This window comes from Loxodonta africana, chromosome 1, assembly GCF_030014295.1.
Source record: "Loxodonta africana isolate mLoxAfr1 chromosome 1, mLoxAfr1.hap2, whole genome shotgun sequence".
NCBI classification, from domain to species: Eukaryota; Metazoa; Chordata; class Mammalia; order Proboscidea; family Elephantidae; genus Loxodonta; species Loxodonta africana.
This window is the reverse complement of record NC_087342.1, coordinates 91,637,553-91,661,376: the sequence shown is the minus strand read 5'-3', so window position 1 is coordinate 91,661,376 and position 23,824 is coordinate 91,637,553. Positions and strand designations below refer to the sequence as shown.

Sequence of the window (23,824 nt, the reverse complement as noted above, 5' to 3'; positions counted from 1 at the left end):
GAATGAAGATAATTTTAATATACACTAACCCAGGAGTAAATAGATACATTGTTCGAGAAAGTCAAACTTCAGAACTTTGTGAGCCTGACTGCAGAGCCTTTCAGACACATTTATATATGAATGGACAAAATCACTTCTCTTACAAATTAGATTCCTGATGGTTTGAGGTTATCAAAGTTGGGTGACCCACTGACATTAATAAAAAGGAAACTTGTCTCTTTGGGAATATCTATCTGGTGTCTTCAGACACAACCTCTTCTAGGTTTAAAGAGGAGACCCCTGTCCTTCTACCTCCATTCTTAAGGTGAGCTTACTCTGGCATCAGATTCTTTGGGGGGTGAATTTTGTTCTAGAGAAGTTCGGGGGGGGGGTGGGGGAGAAATAAGAGGTGGGAGGGAGGGAGTCCAGTCCAGCGGAAGGCATTCCAAGAAGGGAAGAGGAGGAGAAGGGCTGGCCCCAGCCTGGGGGTCTCTCCCCAGTTTCCTTTGACAGCCCAGGGTAGGACTTAGGGAGCCAGTGTGAACAAAGAGTGGTCTGTACAGGAGGACAGGGGTCAGGACAAACTCCTAGCACCTGGGCTTGGCTCTCAGGCCCCGAAGGCGGTGTCTGGAGTGAGGAAACCAAGTGCTGGGGATTCCCGGTCTCCCGGGAGTTTCACTTCTCCCTCTCACAACCTGTGTCAGTTCCTTCTGACTGGACAACATGAGGCGACACCAGTTCTCTCTCCCATTGTGTATCCGGTTTCTGCAGTAGCCAATCAGTGTCTCCTCCGTTCCCGGTTATAAACTCCGCACGGACCCATTGGAACTCAGTCTTCCCAGACTCCGTCGATCATGGTGATAGTTTCCCAGATCCTCCTCTTTTTGCTCTCGGGGCCCCTGGCCCTGACCCAGACCCGAGCGGGTGAGTGCGGGGTCGGGAGGGAAACAGCCTCTGTGGAGGGAGGAGGAGGGGACCACGTGGTCGGGACGCAGGACCCTCGGGGAAGCTGCCCCCTCCCAGACCCCCTCTCCCGTCCCCTCCCCTCCCTCTCCCCTCACTTTGTCCCGGCCCTGCTTCTCCCGCTGCCCCTTCTTGGTCCACCACCGCTCACCCCTGACCCCTCTTCCCCCTCCCCGCGCCCATCGACCCCGGACCCGGGCCCGCGCGGGGAGGGAGGGGTCGGTGGTCTCAGCCGCTCCCCGCCCCCAGGCTCCCACTCCCTGAGGTATTTCGACACCGTTGTGTCCCGGCCCGGCCGCGGGGAGCCCCGGTACATCGCCGTCGGCTACGTGGACGACACGGAGTTCGTGCGGTTCGACAGCGACGCCGTGAACCCGAGGGCGGAGCCGCGGGCGCCGTGGATGGAGCAGGAGGGGCCGGAGTATTGGGACCGGGAGACACGGAGAGCCAAGGGCACCGCACAGGCTTTCCGAGTGAGCCTGCGGAACGTGCGCGGCTACTACAACCAGAGCGACGCCGGTGAGTGACGCCAGATCGCAGGTCACGGGTCCCCTCGTCCCCGCGGCCGCGTCGCCCCGAGTCCCCGGGTCCGAACCTCACCCCGAGGCCGCGGGACCCGCCGGGTCCTTCGACCCGGCAAGAGCCGAGGGGATTCGATTCAGTTTAGACCCGAAAGGAATTTGACCAATCGCCGCCGGCCTGGGGTTGGGGGCGGTGCTGACGGTGGGGGCGGTGCTGGCGGTGGGGGCGGTGCTGGCGGCGGGGGCGGTGCTGACGGCGGGGGCGGGGCTGGTAGCGGGGGCGGGGCTGACTGCGGGGGCGGGGTCAGGGTCTCACACATTCCAGAGGATATATGGCTGTGAAGTGGGTCCTGACGGGCTCTTCCTCCGCGGGTACGCTCAGTACGCCTACGACGGCTCCGACTACATCACCCTGAGCCAGGACATGCGCTCCTGGACCGCGGCGGACACGACCGCTCAGATCACCCAGCGCAAGTGGGAGGCTGACAAGTATGCAGATCAGGTCAAGGCCTACTTGGAGGGTGCCTGTGTGGAGGGGCTCCGCAGATACCTGGAGAACGGGAAGGAGTCTCTGCAGCGTGCAGGTACGTGGGCCTGTGGGGCGACTCCCAGGTCTCCCCTTGGCTTAGGCAGTTCCTCCAATAGGCCTCCCATAGGGATGGACACCTGAATACCCCCTCCCATGCTCCCAAGGGTCTGAGAGAGGGAGGAGTCAGCCCCTATTAGTAGAATCTGTACTAGAGAGTGACTTACCCAGAGACCATGCATTTCTTTCAGGAAGAATTAAGGGATCCAGCCTCTCTAGGGATAATGGGGAAATGATTCCTGAAATAACTGATCAGCAGTTTCTTTGACTCTGGTAGTGGCCTTGGTAACCCCCAGGGACTGGTTCTCAGCCCTTGTTCTCTGCTCCACACCCAACCTCTTTGGAGGTCTGACTCCAACTTTTTTGAGTTTCTTGGTCACCACCCAGGGCAGGGCCAGAAACCCCTGTTCTCCTCAGACCTGGAACCTATTATACTGGGCAGTCTCACCTAGATTCTAGAACTTTCCAAGGAATCGAGTATTCCAGACCCCTGAGTCCAAACTAGTGTCCGAGTTTTGCACTTCCTCATTCCACCCAAATGTTCTGTCCAATCTCAGCATGGTCACATGAGCCCTGCTCCCGTGGCCCATGGGACATAATGCAGAGTATCTGAAGTTTCTGACCTTTCTTCTCAGATCCCCCAAAGGCACATGTGACCAACCACCCCATCTCTGACCATGAGGTCATGCTGAGATGCTGGGCCCTGGGCTTCTACCCAGCTGAGATCACACTGACCTGGCAGCGGGACGGGGAGGACCAGACCCAGGACACAGAGCTTGTGGAGACTAGGCCTGCGGGGGATGGGACCTTCCAGAAGTGGGTGGCCATAGTGGTGCTCTCTGGAGAGAAGCAGAGATACACGTGTCGTGTGCAGCATGAGGGGCTGCCTAAGCCCCTCACCTTGAGATGGGGTAAAAGGGGACAAGGACGGAGCCTTTTCTCAGGGAAAGCATGAACCTTTCTGGAGACCTCCAGCAGGGTCAGGGCTGAGACTGGTGGGTGAGGGCCCTTCACCTTCCCCTCTCTTCCAGAGCCACCCCCTCAGTCCACCATCCCCGTCATGGGAATAGTTGCTGGCCTGGTGCTCTTTGGAGCCCTGGCTTTTGGAGCTGTGGTGGCTGCAGTTGTGATCTTAAGGAAGAGGAGCTCAGGTAGAGATGGGGTGGGGTCTGAGTTTTCTTATTACACGTGAAAATTTCAATCCCCAGCTAGGAGTCTGCTCATCTTCTGCCTTGTTATTAGGAAATATCATCCACACACACATGCTTACCCAGTCTGGGGCCCTCTGTAAACACGTAAATCACATGTGTAGATGAAGGTAAATTTTCACCTTAGATGTTTCTGGTGATGGGGACCTGATGCCCATAGTCACAGATTAGAGGGGAAAACCCCTGCTGAGGACAGACCTCTAGGAGGGTGGGTGGTCCAGTCCCCACATATCTCCTTTTAATTCCTTGTCCTGTCCTGAGTCTGAAATCACAGTTCTGGAAACTTGCCTGGGGTCCATGATTACTGGGTTCCTCTAGGACCTCATGGTCCTGGCTCTTCCCTGGTCTCTCACAGGATGTGTTCTTCCCACAGATGGACAGGGAAGGAGCTCCACGCAGGCTGCAAGTAAGTGAAGGATGTGGGCTGATCCTGAGACCCTTGGAAGAGTGTAGGCAGGATCCTGTGGGAGAGCCCCCCACCTCAAATTTCCTCCTTTAGTCTCATGTCCTCCTGTGGGCTCTGACCAGATAAATGTTTTTGTTCTTCTCGAGATGGCGACAGTGCCCAGGGATCTGATATGTCTCTCATGACTTCTAAAGGTGAGACCCTGAGGGCCAGACATGGGGAAGGGATTGGGGCAGAGGGGACATGACTTGGTTATGGGGGATAGTTTGGAACTGGATATTTTGATCTTTGGTGGGCTGTTCAGAGTGTCAACACTTAGAATGACTGACCTGAATTTGTTCATGATTCCTTTCTTCCTTAGCTTAAGACCTCTGCCTTGTGTGGGACGGACTGACCCATGCAAGATTTGTTCACACTCGCTTTGTGATTCAGGACTTCTCTTACTGCTACTGTTGTTTGAATGTACCTGTGTTCCTGTCAGCATAATGTGAGGATGTGGTGGGACTAACCCACCCCTGCCCACCTGGACACCCTCCCCACACTGACCTGTGTCCTTTCCCCTAGATCTACATTTCCTGTTCCAGTAGAGACAGGGCCAGAATGTCTCCATCCCAGTCATAACTTCTCTTGCTCTGAGCTGCAACTTCTCACTTACCTATTGAAAATGATAACCTGGAATGATCTTTTTTGTCCAATTCTTGCCATGAGGTAGGGTTGCTGGGTTAATTAAGGAGAGGATGAAACTTAGAATCTCAGAGAGGAAATAAATGGAGACCTGAGAACTATCCAGAATCCTTTGTTTGCTTTGCTGAGCCTGTCACAGGCAGGGATGGAAGAAAGCTGTGGAGGAGCTAAGCGTGAATGGGGCCTGTTTTCAGGACAGCGTGGGTTTTGACATAGTCACTCCTTGGTTGGGTCATCTTCACTGCTGCATTGTTCTTGACCCCTCAAAAGGACCTGTGATCACAGGGACTCAGGCATTGCCCAGGTCTTGTCCTGTCTTCACAGCATGGACGATGTTACCAATGCATTATATCCTCCAACACATGTGTTGTAAATTCTAACCTCTATGTCTGTTGGTTATAATCCCATTTGGGAATGAGTTGCATTTGTTACGTTAATGAGGCAGGATTAGTGTTGGGTATATTTTGAGTTAATCTCTTCCAAGCCATAAAAAAGATTAAAGAAGCAAGGGAGAGAAGTAGAGATGGCAGAAGAGAGATGCCAAGCACGTGAAGATCACCCAGGAGTAGAAGCTCAAAGAGAAAAGGACTTCCTCCAGCACCCACAGAGAGAGAAAGCCTTCCCTTAGAGCTGGCACCCTGAATTTAGACTTCCAGCCGTCTAAACTGAGAAAATAAATTTCTCTTTGTTAAAGCCATCCACTTGTGGTTTTTCTTTTATAGCAGGACTAGATAACTAAGACAGGCAGTGAGGGCTTCGTGTGCTGGGTTAGCCTGAGCTTAGGCCTGGCCTGACCCTCAGACCCCAAGGTTTGTGTTTTCATTTTTTGTGTCTTTGTTTTTGTAGAGGATATATCTGCTCTTGTTTTGTGCACGACTTCTGGTCTCACTTTTCTCTGGGTGTCCCCATCTGACAGCAGCGGAAAAAAGTTATTTTTCCTTTCAATGTCCCCACAAGGCTAAGGGCATCCCCTGCACACAGGAGTCTCTGTGGTGTGGAGAAATGAACTCTCAGACTTGTTCCGGTCTTTTCCTCATGGGGTTGTTTCCTGGATTATTATTTCCACCTTTTTCCCCAATATTTTTAAGGAATAAAATTCTGTAATTAGAGAATCCAACAGTTTTCTTGTTTTAAATTCCTGTTATGTTTCCGTCTTCCACTTGCCTACCCTCTCTCCTTGCCCTTAGCTCTATAATCCTAGTGCTGACCAGTCCAACCTCATGGATTCATAAAGCAGAATCTAATTTAAGTTCACCATTGCTTGTAAAATAGCGTCCATAACCCCTAGGATCATTCTTGTCTGGTCTGCAGAGGGAAATGAGACTGTGCTGGAGTGGACAGGAGGGAGGAGAGGGAGACAGGGAGCAGAGAGCAGCATATACAGGAAAGGAGAGTCAGCGTTAGTCAGTGTGAGTGGACATGCTGCAGCTGCCCCAAAACAGATAAAAGGAGATAAAAGGAAAGGGAAGCAAGCAGAGAGTCGAGAACCTCATACCACCAAGAAAGCAGCACCGGGAGCAGAGCACGTCCTTTGGACCTGAAGTTCCTGTGCTGAGATGCTACCAAACCAAGGGAAGAGTGATGACAAAGACCTTCCTTCAGAGCAGACACAGAGAGAAAGCGTTCCCCTGGAGCCGGTGCCCTGAATTCAGACTTCTAGCCTAGTGGATGGTGAGAGAATAAACTTCTCTTTGTTAAAGCCATCCACTTGTGGAATTTCTGTTATACCAGCACTAGATGACCGAGGCAGACTGCTTTTAAAAGGATCACCCTGGCTTCTGTGCTCAGAATAGAATCAAGAGCTGGAGGATGAACAAGGCAGTAGGAACACACTAGGATATCCATGCAGTTTTTCAGCTAGAGATGTTGGTGGTTTTGTCAGTGAGCAGTGAAAATAGTGGGAAGTGATTGGATTCTTGATATATTTTGAAATGGAACTTTGGAAGATTTGCTAGTGGACTATAATTGGGGTATGAAAGAAAAAGTGGATTCAAGGAGGACACGAAATATTTTGGACCGTGCAAAAAGAAAAATGGAGCTGCCGTCAGCAGAGGTGGAAAAGACTCTGGGAGGAGCTTACTTGAGGAGGGGGCATCACTGGCATTAGGTTTAGGAAATGTTTCACTTGAGATGTCTGTTAGAAATGCAAGTGAGGTTGTCTGATTGGTAGTTGGATATATGAGTGATATTTAGGAGAAATGTCTGGGCTGAAGAAAGATTTGGGGGGTATTAAGGATTGAGTTGTATCCCCCCAGGAAATGTGTGTCAACTTGGCTAGTCCATGAGTCCCAGTATTGTGTGATTGTCCACCATTTTGTCATCTAATGTAATTTTCCTATGTGTTGTAAATCCTAACTTCTACGATGTTAATAAAGCAGGATTAGAGGCAGTTATGTTAATGAGGGAGACTTCATCTACCAGATTGTGCTTTAAGTGAAAGTTTACAATTCAAGTCAGTTTCTCATACAAAAACTCACACACATGCTGCTGTGACCCTAGCTGCTCTCCCTATAGTGTGACAGCATACTCCTCCTCTCTACCCTGTATTTCCCGTGTCCATTCAATCAGCTCCTGTCCCCCTCTGCCTTCTCATCTCATCTCCAGACAGGAGCTTCTCACATAGTCTCATGTGTCTACTTCAGGTAAGAAGAACACTCCTCACCAGTCTCATTTTATGTCTTAGAGTTCAGTCTAATCTGTGTCCGAAGAGTTGGCTTCGGGAATGGTTTTAGTTTTGAGCTAACAGTGAATTTGGGGGCCATGTCTTCTGGGGTCCCTACAGTCTCAGTCACACCATTAAGTCTGGTGTTTTTACTAGAATTTGAGATCTGCATCCCACTTTCTTCTGCTTAGTCAGGGATTCTCTGTTGTTTCCCTGTCAGGGCAGTCAGTGGTGGTAACCGGGCACCATCTAGTTCTTCTGGTCTCAGGCTGATGGAGTCTCTGGTTTATGTGGCCCTTTTTGTCTCTTGGGTTTGTATTTTCCTTGTGTCTTTGGTGTTCTTCATTCTCCTATGCTCCAAGTAGGTTGAGACCAATTGATGCATCTTAGATGGCCACTTGCTAGCTTTTAAGACCCCAGACACCACTCACAAAAGTGGGCTGCAGAACATTTTCTAAAGAAACTTTGTTATGCCAGTTGACCTAGATGTCTTCTGAAACCGTGGTTCCCAGACCCCCGCTCCTACTACTCTGTCCCTAGAAGTGTGTGGTTGTATTCAGCAAGCTTCTTAGCTTTTGGTTTAGTCTAGTTGTGCCAACTTTTCCTGTATTGTGTGTTGTCCTTCCATTCACCTACAATAATTCTTGTATACTATCTAGTTAGTGAATACCCCTCTCCCCCCGCCTCGTAACCATCAAAGAATGCATTCTTCTGTGTTTAAACCTTTCCTTGAGTTCTTATAATGTTGTTCTTATACAATATTTCTCCTTTTGTGACTATTTCACTCAGCATAACACCTTCCAGACTTGTCCATGTTGAGATGTTTCATCATTGTTCTTTATCGTCATGTAGTATTCCATTGTGTTAATATACCATAATTTGTTTATCCATTCATCTGTTGATGGGCACCTAGGTTGTTTTCATCTTTTTGCTATTTTGAGCAGTGCTACAGTGAACATGGGTGTGCATATATCTATTCATGTGAGGGCTCTTATTTCTCTAGGATATATTCCAGGAAGTGGGATTGCTAGATTGTATGGCAGTTCTGTTTGTAGCTTTTTAAGGAAGTGCCAAATGGATTTCCAAAGTGGTTGCACGATTTTACTTTCCCAGCAGCAGTGTGTAAGTGTTCCAGTCTCTCCACAACCTCTCCAACATTTATTATTTTGTGTGTTTTGGATTAATGCTAGCCTTGTTGGGGTGAGATGTCATCTCATTGTAGTTTTGATTTGCATTTCTCTAATGGCTAATGATCGTGAGCATTTCCTCATGTATCTGTTAGCTACCCGAATGTCTTCTTTGGTGAAGTGCCTGTTCTTATCCTTTGCCCGTTATTTAACTGGGCTATTTGTCTTTTTGTTGTTAGGTTTTACAGTATCTTGTAGATTTTAGAGATTAGATGCTGATCAGATTTGTCATAGCCAAAATTTTTTCCCAGTCTGTAGGTTGTCTTTTTATTCTTTTGGTGAAGTCTTTGGATGAGCATAAGTGTTTAATTTTTAGGAACTCCCAGTTATCTAGTTTCTCCTCTGGTGTTTGTGCATGTTAGTAATTTTTTTATACTGTTTATGTCATGTATTAGGGCTCCTACCATTGTCCCTATTTTTCTTCTATGATTTTTATAGTTTTAGATTTTGTATTTAGATCTTTGATCCATGTTGTGTTAGTTTTGTGCAGGGTGTGAGGTATGGGTCTTGTTTCAGTTTTTTTTCAGTTGGATATCCAGTTATGCCAGCACCGTTTGTTAAAGAGACTGTCTTTTCCCCATTTAGTGTGTTGGGCCTTTGTCAAGTATCAGCAGCTCATACATGGATAAATGTACATGTGGATTCTCAATTCTGTTCCACTGGCCTGTGTATCTGTTGTTGTACCAGTAGTATACCAGGCTGTTTCAACTACCCTGGTGATATAATAGATTCTAAAATCAGATAGTGTGAGGCTTCCCACTTTGCTCTTGTTTTTGTTTTCATGTTTTATTTATCCGGGGTCTCTTCCCTTTCCATATGAAGTTGGTAATCTGTTTCTCCATCTTATCGGAAAATGCCATTGGAATTTTGATTGGGATTGCATTATATATATAGATTGCTTTGGGTAAAAAAAAAAAAAAAAATTTTTTTTTTTTTTATATTTTCACAATTTTGAGTCTTCTTATCCATGAGCAAGGTATGTTTTTCCACTTACATAGGTCTCTTTTGGTTTCTTGCAGTAGTGTCTTGTAGTTTTCTTTATATAGGTCTTTTATGTCTCTGGTTAGATTTACTCCTAATTATTTTATTTTTTTTATTTTATCATCTTGGGGGCTATTGTAAATGGTGTTGATTTCCTCGTGGATGCTCTCTTTGTTGGTGTAGAGGAATTCAACTGATTTTTGTATAACTTATATCCTAATACTTTGTTGAAGTCTTCTATTAGTTTGAGTAGTTTTCTTGTGGATTCTTTAGGGTTTTCGGTATATATGATGATATCATCTGCAAATAGAGGTACTTATACTTCTTCCTTACCCATTTGGACGCTCTTTATTTCTTTTTCTAGTCTAATTGCTCTGGTTAGGATCTCCAGCACAGTGTTGAATACGAGTGGTGATGAAGGGCATCCTTGTCTGGTTCCCATTCTCAAGGGGAATGCTTTCAGGCTCTTTCCATTTAGGATGATGTTGGCTATTGGCTTTGTATAAATGCCCTTTATTATGTTGAGAAATTTCCCTTCTATTCCTATTTTGCTGTGAGTTGTTATCATGAATGGGTATTGGGCTTTGTCAAATGCCTTTGCGCCATCAGTTGATAAGATCATGTGTTTCTTGTCTTTATTTATGTGATGGATTGCATTGATTGTTTTTCTAATGTTGAAACATACTTGCATACCTGGTATGTTGAAGTATTTCTTTTTGATTTGTTCTTGAATTTGATTGGCTAGAATTTTGTTGAGAATTTTTGTGTCTGTGTTCTTGAGGGATATTGGTATATAATTTTCTTTTTTTGTGGTGTCTTTACCTGGTTTTGGTATCAGGGTTATGCTGGCTTCATAGAATGAGTTTGGCAGTATTCTATCCTTTTCTATCCTCTTAAATACCTTTAGTAATAGTAGTATTAACTCTTCTCTGAAAGCTTGGTAGAATTCTCCAGTGAAGCCGTCAGGGCCAGGGCTTTTTTTTGCTAGGAGTTTTTTAATTACCTTTTCAATCTCTTCTTTTGTTATAGGTGTAGTTAGTTCTATCTCTGTTTGTGTTAGTTTAGGTAGGTAGTGTGCTTCTAGAAGCTTGTCCATTTGCTCTAGGTTTTCAAATTTGTTAGAGTACAGTTTTTTGTAGTATTCTGTTATGATTATTTTAATGTCAGTTGGGTCTGCTGTAATATCACCCATCTCATTTCTTATTTGGGGTATTTGCTTCCTCTCCTGTTTTTCTTTTGTCATTTTAACCAATGGTTTATTGATTTTTTTGATCTTTTCAAAGAAGCAGCTTTTGGTCTTGTTAGCTTTTTCAATTGTTTTTGTGTTCTCTATTTCATTTAATTCTGCTCTAATTTTTATTATTTGCTTTCTTCTGGTGCCCAAGGGCTTCTTTTGCTGCTCTCTTTCTATTTGTTTGAGTTGTTAGGATGATTCTTTGATTTTGGCCCTTTCTTCTTTTTGGATGTGTTCATTTATTGCTATAAATTGACCTCTGAGCACTGCTTTTGCTGTGTCCCAAAAGTTCTGGTAGAAAGTGTCTTCATTTTCATTTGATTCTATTAATTTCTTTATTCCATCCTTAATTTCTTCTATAACCCAGTAGTTTTTGAGCAAGGTGTTATTCTGTTGCCATGTGCTTATTTTTTTTCCCTTTCTTTTCTGTTATCGATTTCTACTTTTATAGCTTTATTGTCAGAAAAGATGCTTTGTAATATTTAGATGTTTTGGGCTCTGTTGAGGCTTGCTTTATGATCTAATATGTGGTCTACTGTGGAGAATGTTCCATGTTGTTGGAAAAGAAAGTATACCTGGCTGCTGTTGGGTGGAGTGTTCTGCATATTTCCATGAGGTAAAGTTGGTTGCTTGTGGTATTTAGATCTTCCATGTCTTTATTGAGCTTCTTTCTGGATGTTCTGTGCCTCACCAAAAGTGGTGTGTTGAAGTATCCTACTATTTTGTGGAGCTGTCTATTTCTCTTTTCAATGCTGTTAGAGTTTGTTTTATGTATTTTGGAGCCCTGTTGTTGGATGCATATTTATTACGATTATATCCTTCAGGTATATTGACCCTTTAATCATTATATAGTGTCCTTCCTTATCCTTTGTGCTGAATTTTACTTTAAAGCCTATTTTATCAGAAATTAATATTGCCACTCCTGGTTTTTTTTTTTGATTGTTGTTTGCTTATTTTTTTCCATCCTTTGAGTTTTAGTTTGTGTCTTTAAGCCTAAGTTGTGTCTCTTGTAGGCACCATATAGATGGATTGTGTTTTTTATCCGTTCTGCCACAGTCTGTATCTTTATTGGTGCATTTAGTTCATTTACATTCAGCACTATTATTGATAGGTATGAGGTTTTTTTTTTTTTTGGTGCTGTCTACAGTTTCTTTTTTCTGCTTACTTTTTTGTGCTGAGTCATTTTTCTTTATATTTTGTCTTTTCCTCTTTTTTGTTGTTGTTGCTTTTGTATTTGCTGAGTCTTTATGTTTTTCTGTTTTATTTTACTTTTATTTTGATGTGTAGGATTGTTAGTTTCCTTTGTGGGTACCTTAGTACTGCTATTTTAAACCAATCTTTTATTTCTTTATATCACCCTGACTTCCTCTCCATATGAACGTTCTATGACTACATTTTTTAGTCCCTCTTTTTGTTTTTAATGTTGTCATATTTTACATAATGATATCTCTGTTTTGAGCATTTTAGCTTTGATTTATTTTTGTGATTTCCCTGTGTGGGTTGATATTTGGTTGCTCTGCCCTGTGTTCTAGTCTTGGGTTGTTATCCGATGTTATTGATTTTCTAATTGGAGGACTCTCCTTAGTATTGCTTGTAATTTTGTTTTGGTTTTTGCAAATTCCCTAAACTTCTATTTATTGGGAAATAACCTAATTTTGCCTTCGTATTTGAGAGACAGTTTTGCTGGATATATAGTTCTTGCCTGGCAATTCTTTTCTGTCAAGCCTTAATACTTGTCGTCCCATTGCCTTCCTGCCTGCATGGTTTCTGCTGAGTAGTCTGAGTTTAGTCTTATTGACTCTCTTTTGTAGGTGACTTTTTGTTTATCTGTAGCTGCTCTTAAAATTCTCTCTTTATCTTTGGTTTTGGCAGGTTTGATTATAATATGTCTTGGTGACTTTCATGGAGTTCAATGAGCATCTCTGTATTTTCTGTTATCCCTTCCCGTTCTGGTGCTTCAATCACTCATAGGTTATTTCTCTTGATAGAGTTCCACATGATTCTTAGGGTTTCTTCATTTTTTTAAATTCTTTTATCTGATTTTTCTGCAAATATTTTGATGCCAATCTTCAATCTCACCAATTCTGCCTTCCACTTGCTCAATTCTGCTCCTCTGACTTTCTGTTGAGTTGCCTCATTCTGTAATTTTAATGTTAATCTTCTGAATTTCTGATTGCTGTCTCTCTATGGATTCTTGCAGCTCATTAAATTTTTCATTATGTTCTTGAATAACCTTTTTAATTTCTTCAACTGCTTTCTCTGTGTGTTCCTTAGCTTGTTCTGTGTATTGCCTGATCTCCTTCGTGGTCTCGTTCCTAATGTCTTGAAGAGTTCTGTATATTAATCTTTTCTATTCTGCATCTAGTAATTCCAGAATGGCACCTTCATCCAGAAGATCCCTTGATTATTTGTTTTGGGAGCTTGTTGAAGCAATCACAGTCTGTTTCTATATGTGATTTAACATTGACTGTTGTCTCTGAGCCATCTATAAATTATTGTATTAGTTTATGTTTGCTTACTGTATCCTAGCTTCTTGCTTTGTTTTGTTTTCATATGCCCCAATAGGCTGCCTGAGTGAGCTAGCTTGATTATTTTTGCCTTTGAAGCTCTAATGACCTGTCACCAGATGGCTAGAGCTTTTCAGGTATATGAGCCTAGGAATCCATTCACTTTTCTTGTATGGATTCAGCTCAGATGTCCAGGTGGTTGGTCATCAGGTTTGTGGTACAGGCTCTGTCCTACAGTCTTAGAGGAGCAGGGGTGATTAGTGTAGGTACAGGTAGCTGGTTGCAGCAGGGGGAGTCACACTTTGAACAAGGCAGGGGGCTGACACCCATCCCCCAAGTGTCTGTGAGGAAAGCATGTCTCTGTTCTCTAGATTGTACAGGTTGGTGGGTTGTGCAGCTGGACCTTGGGCACCCAATGCTTTTGGTTGTAAGGACTGGGAGGTACCACTTGTCCTTGGAACCCTGTCATGGGTGCCTATGCAATGTGGGTGGAGCCACCAGTCCTTAGGCCCCTTATGTGGGTAGGTAAGGACCCTGTTTAATAGGCAAAGCAGTGTCAAACATCAGATACCTACCTCTCCACCACACACCTGAAACTGTTGCTTTCTGCCAACAAGGGCCTAGTCTCCTGAAATGGGCCCACCCAGGTCCATGCAGGGGTGAAAGGCATTCAAAGTCCATGGACCATTTGTGCCTGGATGGGAGCTGCTTCTGTCCTGATCTCCCCAGCTAAGTGGAGCTGGCAGATTATCTTTTCCGCCAATTGTGAATTTATTCCTTCTCCAAGGCCAGGAGAATGCCTCAGAATGTGCATCAGGACCTATCTGAGGCCCAGGGAAATTAACAGCCACTGAAGCTGGCTTAGGGGCTGGGGGCAAGGTAAAATAAATGCAAGCATTTAGCTTTTGCCTAGAGCGCTGTTCTTCTCTGGTTCTGGAGGTGTGAGTAGGTTGTGTGGCTGGCTGAATGCTCCTGCTAGCCCCACCTCGGTCCCTCCAGGGATTGGTGCCTGAGGGTTCCTGGCAATTCAGGTCCAGCAACTCCTTGCCGCTTCTGAACCACCGCTCCCTTCCCCTGGCGCTCAGTCCATTTTCTAACTTTGCCTTTGATGTTCAGGGCTCCTCGCTTGTCATGTATATAATCATTTCACTTGTTTTTTCAGATCTTTGTTGTAAGAGGTATCATTGGAAGTGTCTGACTACTCCTCCATCTTGGCCCCACCCTCCTGGTCTTTCTCTTTGAGTTAGAATTTTGTTCTACATTTTCCTTCTGCTCTGTCTGGGACCCTCTATTGTGATCCCCGTTAGAGCAGTCAGTGGTGGTAGCCAGGCACTGTCTCGTCGTAGTGGACTCAGTCTGGTGGAACCTGTGGTACATACGGTCCATTAGTCCTTTGGACTAATCTTTCCCTTGTATCTTAAGTTTTCTTCATTCTTTCTTGCTCCTGAAGGGGTGAGACCAGTGGAGTATCCTAGATGGCCACTCATAGGCTTTTAAGACCCCAGACACTACTCATTACAATAGAATGTAGAACATTTTCTATACAAACTGTGTAATGTCAGTTGAGCTAGATGTTTCCCATGACCATGGTCCTCACAGCCCTCAGCCCAGCAGTTTTCTCCCTCAGGGAGTTTGGATGTGTCCATGGAGCTACCATGGCCCTGCCTTGTACAGGTTGTGCTGGCTTCCCCAGTAGTATGTACTGTCTTACCCTTTACCAAAGTTTCCACTTATCTATTGTCTATTAAGTGTTTTTCTATCCCTACCCCTCCCCTCCCTTGTAATCATCAAAGACTGTTTCTTTTTCTCATGTAAACCTTTTCATGAGTATTTACAGTTGCAGTCTCATACAATATTTTTCCTTTCATGATTGACTTATTTCACTCAGCATAATGCCCTTATGCAATGCTTTGAGTGATATTTTCAAAGTATAAATTACATTAAAAATCTCTTTCATTTGCAAGACCCTTTACAGTTAATTCCCAGTGTACAGAGATGTGGTCATGTGATGTGCCCAGGATCTGGCCTCTGCTCTGTTGTCCTAGAGCTCACCAGGGTGTTCAAACCTCATTAGTTCAACAGTTTTGTTGTAGTTTCAGTGCCAAAATTCAACAATGAATGAATGTGTACGTGGGGGTTGGGAGGAGCCTATACACACATATCAAACTGTAAAAGCTACCTGACTTTGTCAATATTGCATATAGATTGTAAATCTACACAAACCAGATTCAGGTAATTCCTTGACTCTGAACTAACACTACCAGCTCCTTTTACCTGCTGAGGTCAACAAGGAAATTCTGCACACTGGCTGTAAGTTTTTCTGATACATACAATAATGAAAAAACACTAAGTTTCATCCCCAGCTTTTCAGTCCAGAACTGATAATGCACTACAGGCAGGGTATTCTTTCCATAGTCTTCATTCACAGGGTGACATGCCATGGGGTCTACTTGGGTTTAAATTTGTATCAGCACCCATATGCAAAATAGTCCCCAAAGTTCAAAGACCTTGTGACTTTAGAAGTGACTCTGAAAAATAAAAAGGCCCTTTCTTGGAAGACACATCCACCAGTGATAAGAATTATAAGAAGCCTTATTAAGAACACTTAGTCCCTTGTGAATTTCACCTCAATTAAAAAAAAAAAAAAAGGATATAAAACAAGTAGCTCCCAAAGGAAGAAGTGGTTCTGGAAAAAAAAAAAAAAGGAAAAAATATAATTTAAATTATCTTAAAAACCAATGTGACTACAGTTCAAAAGATAGTTAAAAGAGATACATTTTCAAAAGACTATCTAGGATTAGGCTTAAAATGTTTTCTAGTATTTCAGTTTACCACTAGTTACTGAACATCAATTTATAAATAACATGTTCATTTTTTTCCTTTTTCAAGAAGGGAAAATTCTAGTTTCAGTTGTACCCAGTGGGAGGAGGGTGGGGTGTTTTTAAAACAATTGGATGTGTACAAATTTTAGTTTGGTGCTGGCAGGCTTTTTCTGGCTAATGTGCTTCAGTTTGCTATGAAGAAGTAAACAACTTGGGACTAATACACAGAGGCCATTTTTGGCTCACTTATATAACACTGTCTCTCCTCCAGAATAGCAGCTTTATGAGGACAGGACTAAGGATTTTGATTGTTCACACCCGTATTTCCATTGCCTTCAATAGCGCCTGGATGTTGCTTAAAAAAAAATTTGTTGAGTGAAGAATGAATGAATAAATGAATTTAACCGCAGACTGATACACTCACAAACACAGACTCACACATACAGAACACACCCTTGAAAACCCTATGCAGCGGTTCTCTTCTGCATACGTGGGGTCGCTATAAGTGGGAATCAGCCTAACGGCAGCTAACAACAGCAATATAGTGCTTTCTGCCAGACACTTTGCTAAGTGCTTTACATGTATTTCCTCATCTAACCCTTACAAGTACCTACGAGGTGTGCACTATTATTATCCCCATTTAACAAAAGAATAACCCCAGCCAATAAGCACAGCCCTTCTGTGCTCTCATTTCATGCTTCCTACTTTCCTACTCATCTCCTTCCAGGGCGGCCATAACTCTGGAAACATTGCAATTACTATTTTATCGTATATTACAATGAAATATAAGCAACCCATTCATTGTGCATTTGCCTGTGTTCCAGGCTTGGTGTTCATCAATTCCAACAATCCTTTGACCCTACTGGGATTCCCAATCTAATGATCCTGCCATTTTTTAACTTCCCCTCACACCTTTATGTCCTCTCTTCCTTCATTCCACCACCACCATCATCACCAGTTGCCATTGAGCTGACTCATGGTACCCCCATGTGTGTCACAGTAGGACTGTGCTCCATAGGGTTTTCAATGGCTGGCTTTTTAGAAGTAGATCACCAGGTCTTTCTTGTGAAGAGTCTTTGAATGAACTTGAACCTTTAACTTTTCTGTCAGCAGCTGAGTGCTTAACTGTTTGCACCACCCAGGGACTCCCTTCTCTCATTACTCATCTTAAATTCTATGGTAAATCATTTCAACCTCTCCCCTCCTCACTCTTTCTTTTTCATACTTGCATGGCAAAGCTACACAGCTGGCGATTCTACCTCTGCCAACTCTGCCCTGCCCTCATGCAGCTAGATGAGGCTGGACAAAAACAGCCATACTGACCACTCTCATTTTAAGTCCATGACCCAGACCTCAGGGATGCCCACACCATTGCCCAGGTGTCATCCTGAGCTTGCAGAATTCGCTTAGTTTCCTCCCATCCTAGATGACTACTACATACATTCTCTCTGCTCAGACATCCACCCCTCCTTCCTCATTCCTATTTTGGCTAATGATCTTGCTTCTTACTTTACTGGGAAAATTGAACACATCAGAAGACAATTTTTACAGATTCTTACCACCACCTTCTCATGTCTTTGCATCTGAACTGTAGGATGGGCATCTAGTCTGTCATCACTGGTCAGGTGTCCCTGCTCCCAGCAGAGCCCATCCTTCTTGATGCCCTAGACCTCATCGATCCTGGTCTATTTAGAGGCATCATTCAGAAACTCTTCCCCTTCTCTCTCCTTTATCATCAATTTTTTATCCCAAATACATCACATGGTGGCTGTGAGAATGTGCATCACAGGCACTTAGTTAGAGGGAGAAAAATTGACTAGTGGACCCAGGTATTGCCTCTGAAATCTATTGTCATGCTTGCAACTGAGACCCTGTGAGGTGTGATGAATTGCTTTTATATGGCCTTTCTGGTCGTGGTCTTGTAACTTCCACAAAATGATTGGTTGGGACTATGCAGATAAGATGCATGGAACCCTTGTGAGGATTTAATAGTCTGCAAATAAGTTGCATGGAACCTTAATGGAGGGGATTACTGAGTTTCGCCATCCTGCTAGGCTTAAAAAAACCAATCCCACAGAGGTGCAGTGTGGGAAACTGCACTACCATGGAGAAGAAGAGCCAGGACTGGAGCATATCCTTAGGACCTGGGGTCCCGGTGCCAAGAACCATCTAGGTCCAGGAAAGAGAGAGAGGTGTAACATTGGAGATGGTCTCAGATGGTGAGAAGCGGCGGCACATACGACAGAGTCCAGAGGCAAAGAAATGGAGGCAGCTGGACCAGGAGACCAGTGCCAGATGGCTGTGGTGGACTTCCTGGCCCGTGGAGCACCAGGGAGTAAGAGAGCTGAGTGCATTCAGGCAGGTAGTTCGCTGGCAGAGTGGGGTGTCTCCAGGTACTTACTGGCCAAGCTAAACAGCTGTAGCACATGCTGTAGCAGGGCAGAGGCCAGGCCCAACAGGACCTGCTGTAGAGGCTGAGAAGAAGCTGTCCTGATCGAAAAACTGTATCATGAGTTGTTCCTGTGATCTCCAAGTTGATCCTGAATTGCATCTTGTTACTTCCCTAATAAATTCCATAATTATGAGTATGGTCTGTGACGTCTGTGTGGCCATTGCAAGGAATTATCAAACCCAGCAGAGAAGTAGAATACAATGGGAGGGACGGTTGGTGTTAGAATTGGTAAAAAGTTTGGAGGGTGGAGGTATGCCTGACCTCCACCCCATCAGTATAAGCTTTGGTCTGATGCTGATCTTGATTATTCTCTCTCCTCCCCCTGAAGTTAGAAGAGGTCTGGAACTACCTTTTTGTAGTCCATGCTTCTCATGGGTGCCTTCCATCCAATGATTGAGAAAAGCAGGGAAACTAAGGAAGACCTATGCCTCATTGAATGGCTGACTCAGGCTCAAGGGCTTCCTGACACCCTTACTGAGCTTTCCTTAGGCTCCGCCACATCTAAGAGCATTCCAGCCACACTTCCTTCCTTCTCTCCTTCCGTGGGCTCTGACTTGCATCTTTCTGATGGCTCTCCCAGCCTTTTCTTTCTCCCTTTCCATTTCTCACAGATGTTTCCACTAATAAAATCCTTGCACACTTAATACTGTATTGGTGTCTGCTTCTCACAGGACTCTACATAATACAAGTGGTATCAGAAAACAGGAAAAAAATGGGGATTTGAGACTGGCTGCCCTCTTTCAAAGGAGATTTGGTGGTGCAGTGGTTAAGCTCTTGCTGCTAACCAAAAAGTTGGGGGTTGAACCCACTAGCCACTCAACAAGAGAAAGATGTGGCAGTTGGCTTCCAAAAGGATTTACAGCGTTAGAAACCCTATGGAGTAGTTCTGCTCTGTCCTATAGGTTTGCTATGAGTTGGAATAGACTCTAAGGTGATGAGTGTTTTGTCATCCTCCTGCAGGCTAAGAGAATGTTGTCCTGGTGGTAGGTGGGGCATGTATAGTCCACAGCACAAGATGGCAGCTCAAGTGCTAAGGATTTCACTGGTGGGGACTTGAGAGAATGACTCCATCTCTCCTCTTGGTTTTATTTTCTTTTGTCTTTTCTTTTTCCTTCCCTTCTCTCTTCCCTCTCTCCCTCCCTCCTGCCCTTTTTCCTTTTGATTATGAGAGAATCCAAACACTAAATAATACAATGTGGCCATGCTAAAAGGAAACTTTCTTTAAAAGTGTAATGCCAAGGTAGATGGAATAAAAAGAAAAGAAAGTAAGTTATTAATAGAGTCTAAAAATGAAATGCCCATGATTCTGCAGCCAAGGCAGTGGTTTTCAACTTTCAATCCCTCTCCTCCAGCTGAGTGTTTTATTTTCAGAACACACACTAGAAACACTACTTCTGATGGGTTCCTGATAAAAGTCCAAACTGGTATAACTACTTTGGAACTCAAATCAGCTGTACCTAGTGTGGTTAAGAGAGAAGTGATGGTTCAGTGGTAGGGTTCTCACCTTCCATGCTGGAGACCTGGATTGGATTCCTGGCCAATACACCTCATACGCAGCTACCACTCATCTGTCAGTGGAGGCTTGCGTATTGCTATGATGGTGAACAGGTTTCAGCAAAGCTTCCAGACCAAGATGGCCTAGAAAGAAAGGCCTGGCAACCTACTTCTGAAAATCAGCTAGTGAAAACCCTACAGATCACATCAGTCTGATCTCATTGTGTTTTGGGTTGCCATGAGTCAGTGGCTGACTGGATAGCAGCTAACGACAACTATATGGTTAAAGTGTATATGCCTCATAATCCAACAATCCTATTACTGGTCATATATTCTAGGGAATTTCTTATATATGTGCCTCAGGAGACATGGACACTAATGTTGATGGCAAAAACTGGAATCAACCCAAATATACATCAATAGAAAAGCAAAACTCTTCTATATTCATAAAATACAAAACTCCACAGCAGTAAATACGAGTGAGCTGCAGCCTCACACATCAGGGATGACTCTCCTACAAATAACAGTGTTGACGAAACAAGGTGATTCCCAGAAGACACATACGGTGAGAGGCCACTGTTCATGAAATTTAAAAACAGGCAAATCTGAATAATACTAGGCTGGGGGATAAACATATTTACTGTAAAAATCTTTAGAGAAATGCAAGAGAATAATAAACACAAGACTCAAGATAGAGGGGGGGAATGGAGCCGGGGAGGGGCCAATGGTAGCTTCCTCAATTCTACTTTTTACTCCAGACATGAGTGCCAAGGCATTTACTTGATCACAACTCCTTAAACCAGCATTTTTCAAACTGCAGCCTGTGAACCATTCTTGGTTAGCGCTGATAGAAAAGAAAACAGCAAAGTTCATTGCAAGGATCTTTAGCAAGAACTACTGACATTGGAACAAAGCTACAGTCAACTGTTAGGAGCTATGTCAGTGTGAGGGCAGGGACGCTGTGAAAAAGCTAGAAATAGGTCATTTGATCTTTCGCTCACTGGCGTCTCTGTTGATCTTCTGGTGATGTTCAATCTGATGTGCAGGGCAATTCTGTTTCATGAAGGATTTGATGTGTTGCTTACATTTCACTTCACATATAACTAGACTAAATACATTTACAGAACTGAAAAGGCACATTGTTGGTCAACATAAATTAACTGGAAAATTATGGAGGAATAACCAGTGATAGAATAGTAAATACGAATGGAAAATACAGTAGAACTGCTTTAAATATTTTTTAGAGACACATAATAAGTGCTTTTTAGAAACTCTTTGATGTCCAAATCACTTCTACCAAATTTCATTGAAAAACACATTGAAGGATGCTAAATTTATTACGGGGTGCCAAACTGAGTAGCCAGTGTGTTGAAAAACTTTGTTTTCAGATTGGAGTTAACTGTTTCTGCCAACTGCACCACATCAAAATTGTTGTCATGATACTAAGCTAAGTGTATAGACTGAAGTATGAGTTTCACATTTTTTCTAGTTGAAAATCAATCTCATTAGGAAAATATTTCTGAAGATAATATTTGAGTATGAAAATTATCATTTTTGTAATATTAACAAACTAAATTTGAAATTTCTAAGGAAAAACAAAGGCAGTTATTATCCTAAAGGCGTTATTCTTATGGCACCCAAGTCCTGGAACTATTTGATCTAGTTACTATATGTTCTTAACATTGTTGCAACATATTAAAGAGAGCATTATTAATAAAGGCATTGACAAGAGCCATTAGAGATATTTGTTTATCTCCCTTCTCTGTCTTAAACTTTTAATCATTATTTTCCCAAAGAGAAGTTCGAAGCAGTAAAGAAGAATAATTGGATGAAAGATGCATTGATTTACAAAATCCTGGAATAATATTTAATTTTGGTTTTAACATATACATGAATTCTTTGATGCTCCTCCCTACAAGAGTTGGCACTTAATTCCTTCCTATTATGTGTGGGCTGGACTTACTGACTCATTCCTAACTGATGGAGTAAGGCTGTCGTGACAGTGACTCTGAGTCTAGGACGTACATTGCAGCTTCCAAATTGGTCTCTCTCAGATCACTTGCTCTGGGGGAAGCAGCCCAATGGAAAGAACCACGTGGCTAGGAACTGAAGCCTTCTGGGACCAGCCAGTGAGGACCTGAGGCCTCTCCTGACAACCATATGAGTGAGCCACGTCAGATGTGGATCCATCAGCCCCAGTCAAACCTTCAGATAATGCAGGCTTGACTGCAACCTTGTGAGAGGCCCTGAGCCACAAGCATGCAGGTAAACCTCTCTTGATTCCTGACTCTCTGAAACTGGGAGATAATAAAGGTTTATTGTTTTTAGCTGCTAAATCCTAGGTAAGTTGTTACGCCTCAAGAAGTAACTAATACATGACCAAAAAGAGGGTAGTAAATTATTGTACTTTAAGTTTGATTAGCTCTAAATTAACTATAAGATATTAAATGTATCATTATTTGATTTTGTGATTTCAAAAGAGTTTCATGGCTAAGTAGACAGAATATATTTTATTACCATTCACAACAACCTGTTTTTTGAACTTTGATTTCCAACTGTGACCCAATGAAACATAAAAGGAAGAGCCAGGCTATGCTAGGCAGATTGTAAGATGGCTCCCATAACCATCTCCTGGTTTCTGCCTTTTCCATTATTCAAGCAAACACTAATGTAGGTGCTGCTGCAAAAGGATTTTAAGGCCCAAATAGTTGGTCTTAAGACAGGGGGATTATCGTGGGTGGGCCTGACCTAATTAAGTGATCCTGTAAATGGAATGTCCTCTCCTTGAACAAAGAGATTCAAAGTGTGAGAGGGTTTCATTGTGAGGGAGGTTCTCCTTTGTGGGTTTGAGAATGTAGGGAGCTACATGGCAAGGAATGCTGGTGGCCACTAGCAGCTGAGAACGGCCAGTTAACAGCCAGCAGGGAAACTGGGGTCTCCGCCCTACAATAGCAAAATCAATTCTGCCGACAAACTCCTTATGAGCTTGGAGCTAGACCCTGAGCTCCACACGAGAACACTGCTTTGTGAGACCCTGAGCAGAGAACCCACCCACATCATGCCCGGACATCTGACCTACAGAACCATGAGCAAATAAATCAGTGTTCTTTTAAACCACTAGGTTGATGATTATTTGTTAGAAAATTAATATACAGGCTTAACTGTGCAACAGATAAGCACGTAGCACTTTCTCCACTGGGATGAATTTATGAGGTGTCATGTCCACTAGCTGCATGAAATAAAATATTTCCTAGATTTTTTTTTGTAGTTTTCATTTTGTGGTTTTTACAGGATGTAACTAAATTTGAACACAACAATATTTGTCATTCAGTCATTCAACAAAACTTAATTTAGTTTCTGCTATGTGCCAGGTGGGGCTTTATAGGCTGGGGATACAGCTTAACAAGACAGCCCAAGACCCCTGGGCTCGTGGATCTTACTTTCTAGATTGTTTACATGAGGGACATAGGGGCCATTGGAAAGTTTCAAGTGAAGAAGTGACACAATCTAAGTGATATTAGCAGAATCACTGACCACTGTGGGGAGAATAGTTGTGGGTGGCAGGGAGAGGTGGTGCTACTGCCACAGTTCAGGAGTGAGAGGGCGGTGGAGAGTAAGAGGAGAAGAGGGCCTGAAGGAGGAGAGAGGCAGAGAGAAGGCTAGAGACGCAGGAGGCCAGGAGAAGGTGCCGAGGTGAAGAATTCTAAAGCTGTGGAATTCTGGGGTGTAAAATATGGTGTTACTGATTTTTAATAAGATACATATATCTACAGGGCCTGGCAGGGTATTCTTTGAATTTGATATTTAATGCATTCTGTGGGGCTGTCTAAAATCTTACTATGCCTCCTCCTTATATTAGCCAGGTTAAGCAAAATAATAATACCAAGTGTCCCAGTATTTACATCCCTTAGATGTTAATAATGCATAAACATAGGCAAGGTATGGGCACTGGTGAAGAGCATTTTGACTGCAATGAACACTTGCATCTTTGAGAAGGCTGAAGTCTGTACACGCTCTTTGTTGAAATACACAGTAATAATCATTGTTTCATGTGATAATTTTAATATGCGACAACCCAGGAGTCACGTTGTTTGGTAAAGTAAAACTTGGGAGCTTTTGAGCCTGACTGCGCAGCTGT

General features: G+C 43.6%; 1 protein-coding gene across 16 annotated transcripts; it reads left to right on the top strand.

Annotated features, from left to right (window-relative positions):
• Nucleotides 1-679: 679 nt before the first annotated feature.
• Nucleotides 680-21,920, top strand: LOC100664043 (patr class I histocompatibility antigen, A-5 alpha chain-like). Of its 16 annotated transcripts, none has more exons than XM_064283426.1 (8): nt 687-903; nt 1,192-1,461; nt 1,772-2,047; nt 2,685-2,960; nt 3,081-3,200; nt 3,613-3,663; nt 3,810-3,857; nt 21,741-21,920. In XM_064283426.1, exons 1-8 carry the CDS (start codon nt 834-836, stop codon nt 21,794-21,796), a joined length of 1,167 nt encoding a protein of 388 aa, XP_064139496.1. In that variant the 5' UTR covers nt 687-833; the 3' UTR covers nt 21,797-21,920. The 16 variants fall into 16 exon arrangements, 15 of the variants coding, with proteins under 15 accessions (XP_064139492.1, XP_064139512.1, XP_064139461.1 ...); XM_064283436.1 differs by having other exon boundaries at nt 688-903; nt 3,631-3,663; XM_064283391.1 differs by having other exon boundaries at nt 684-1,461.
• The last annotated feature ends 1,904 nt before the right edge of the window (nt 21,921-23,824 follow it).

What these genes read in the sequence shown, in the direction of transcription:
- LOC100664043 (XM_064283391.1), top strand. Translation starts at nt 834, where the DNA reads ATGGTGATAGTTTCCCAGATCCTCCTCTTTTTGCTCTCGGGGCCCCTG. An exon ending in GGAGTCTCTGCAGCGTGCAG is followed by an intron (nt 2,048 to 2,684) that starts GTACGTGGGCCT and finishes CTTTCTTCTCAG; the next exon opens with ATCCCCCAAAGGCACATGTG. An exon ending in GTCTCTCATGACTTCTAAAG is followed by an intron (nt 3,858 to 21,740) that starts GTGAGACCCTGA and finishes GGTCTCTCTCAG; the next exon opens with ATCACTTGCTCTGGGGGAAG.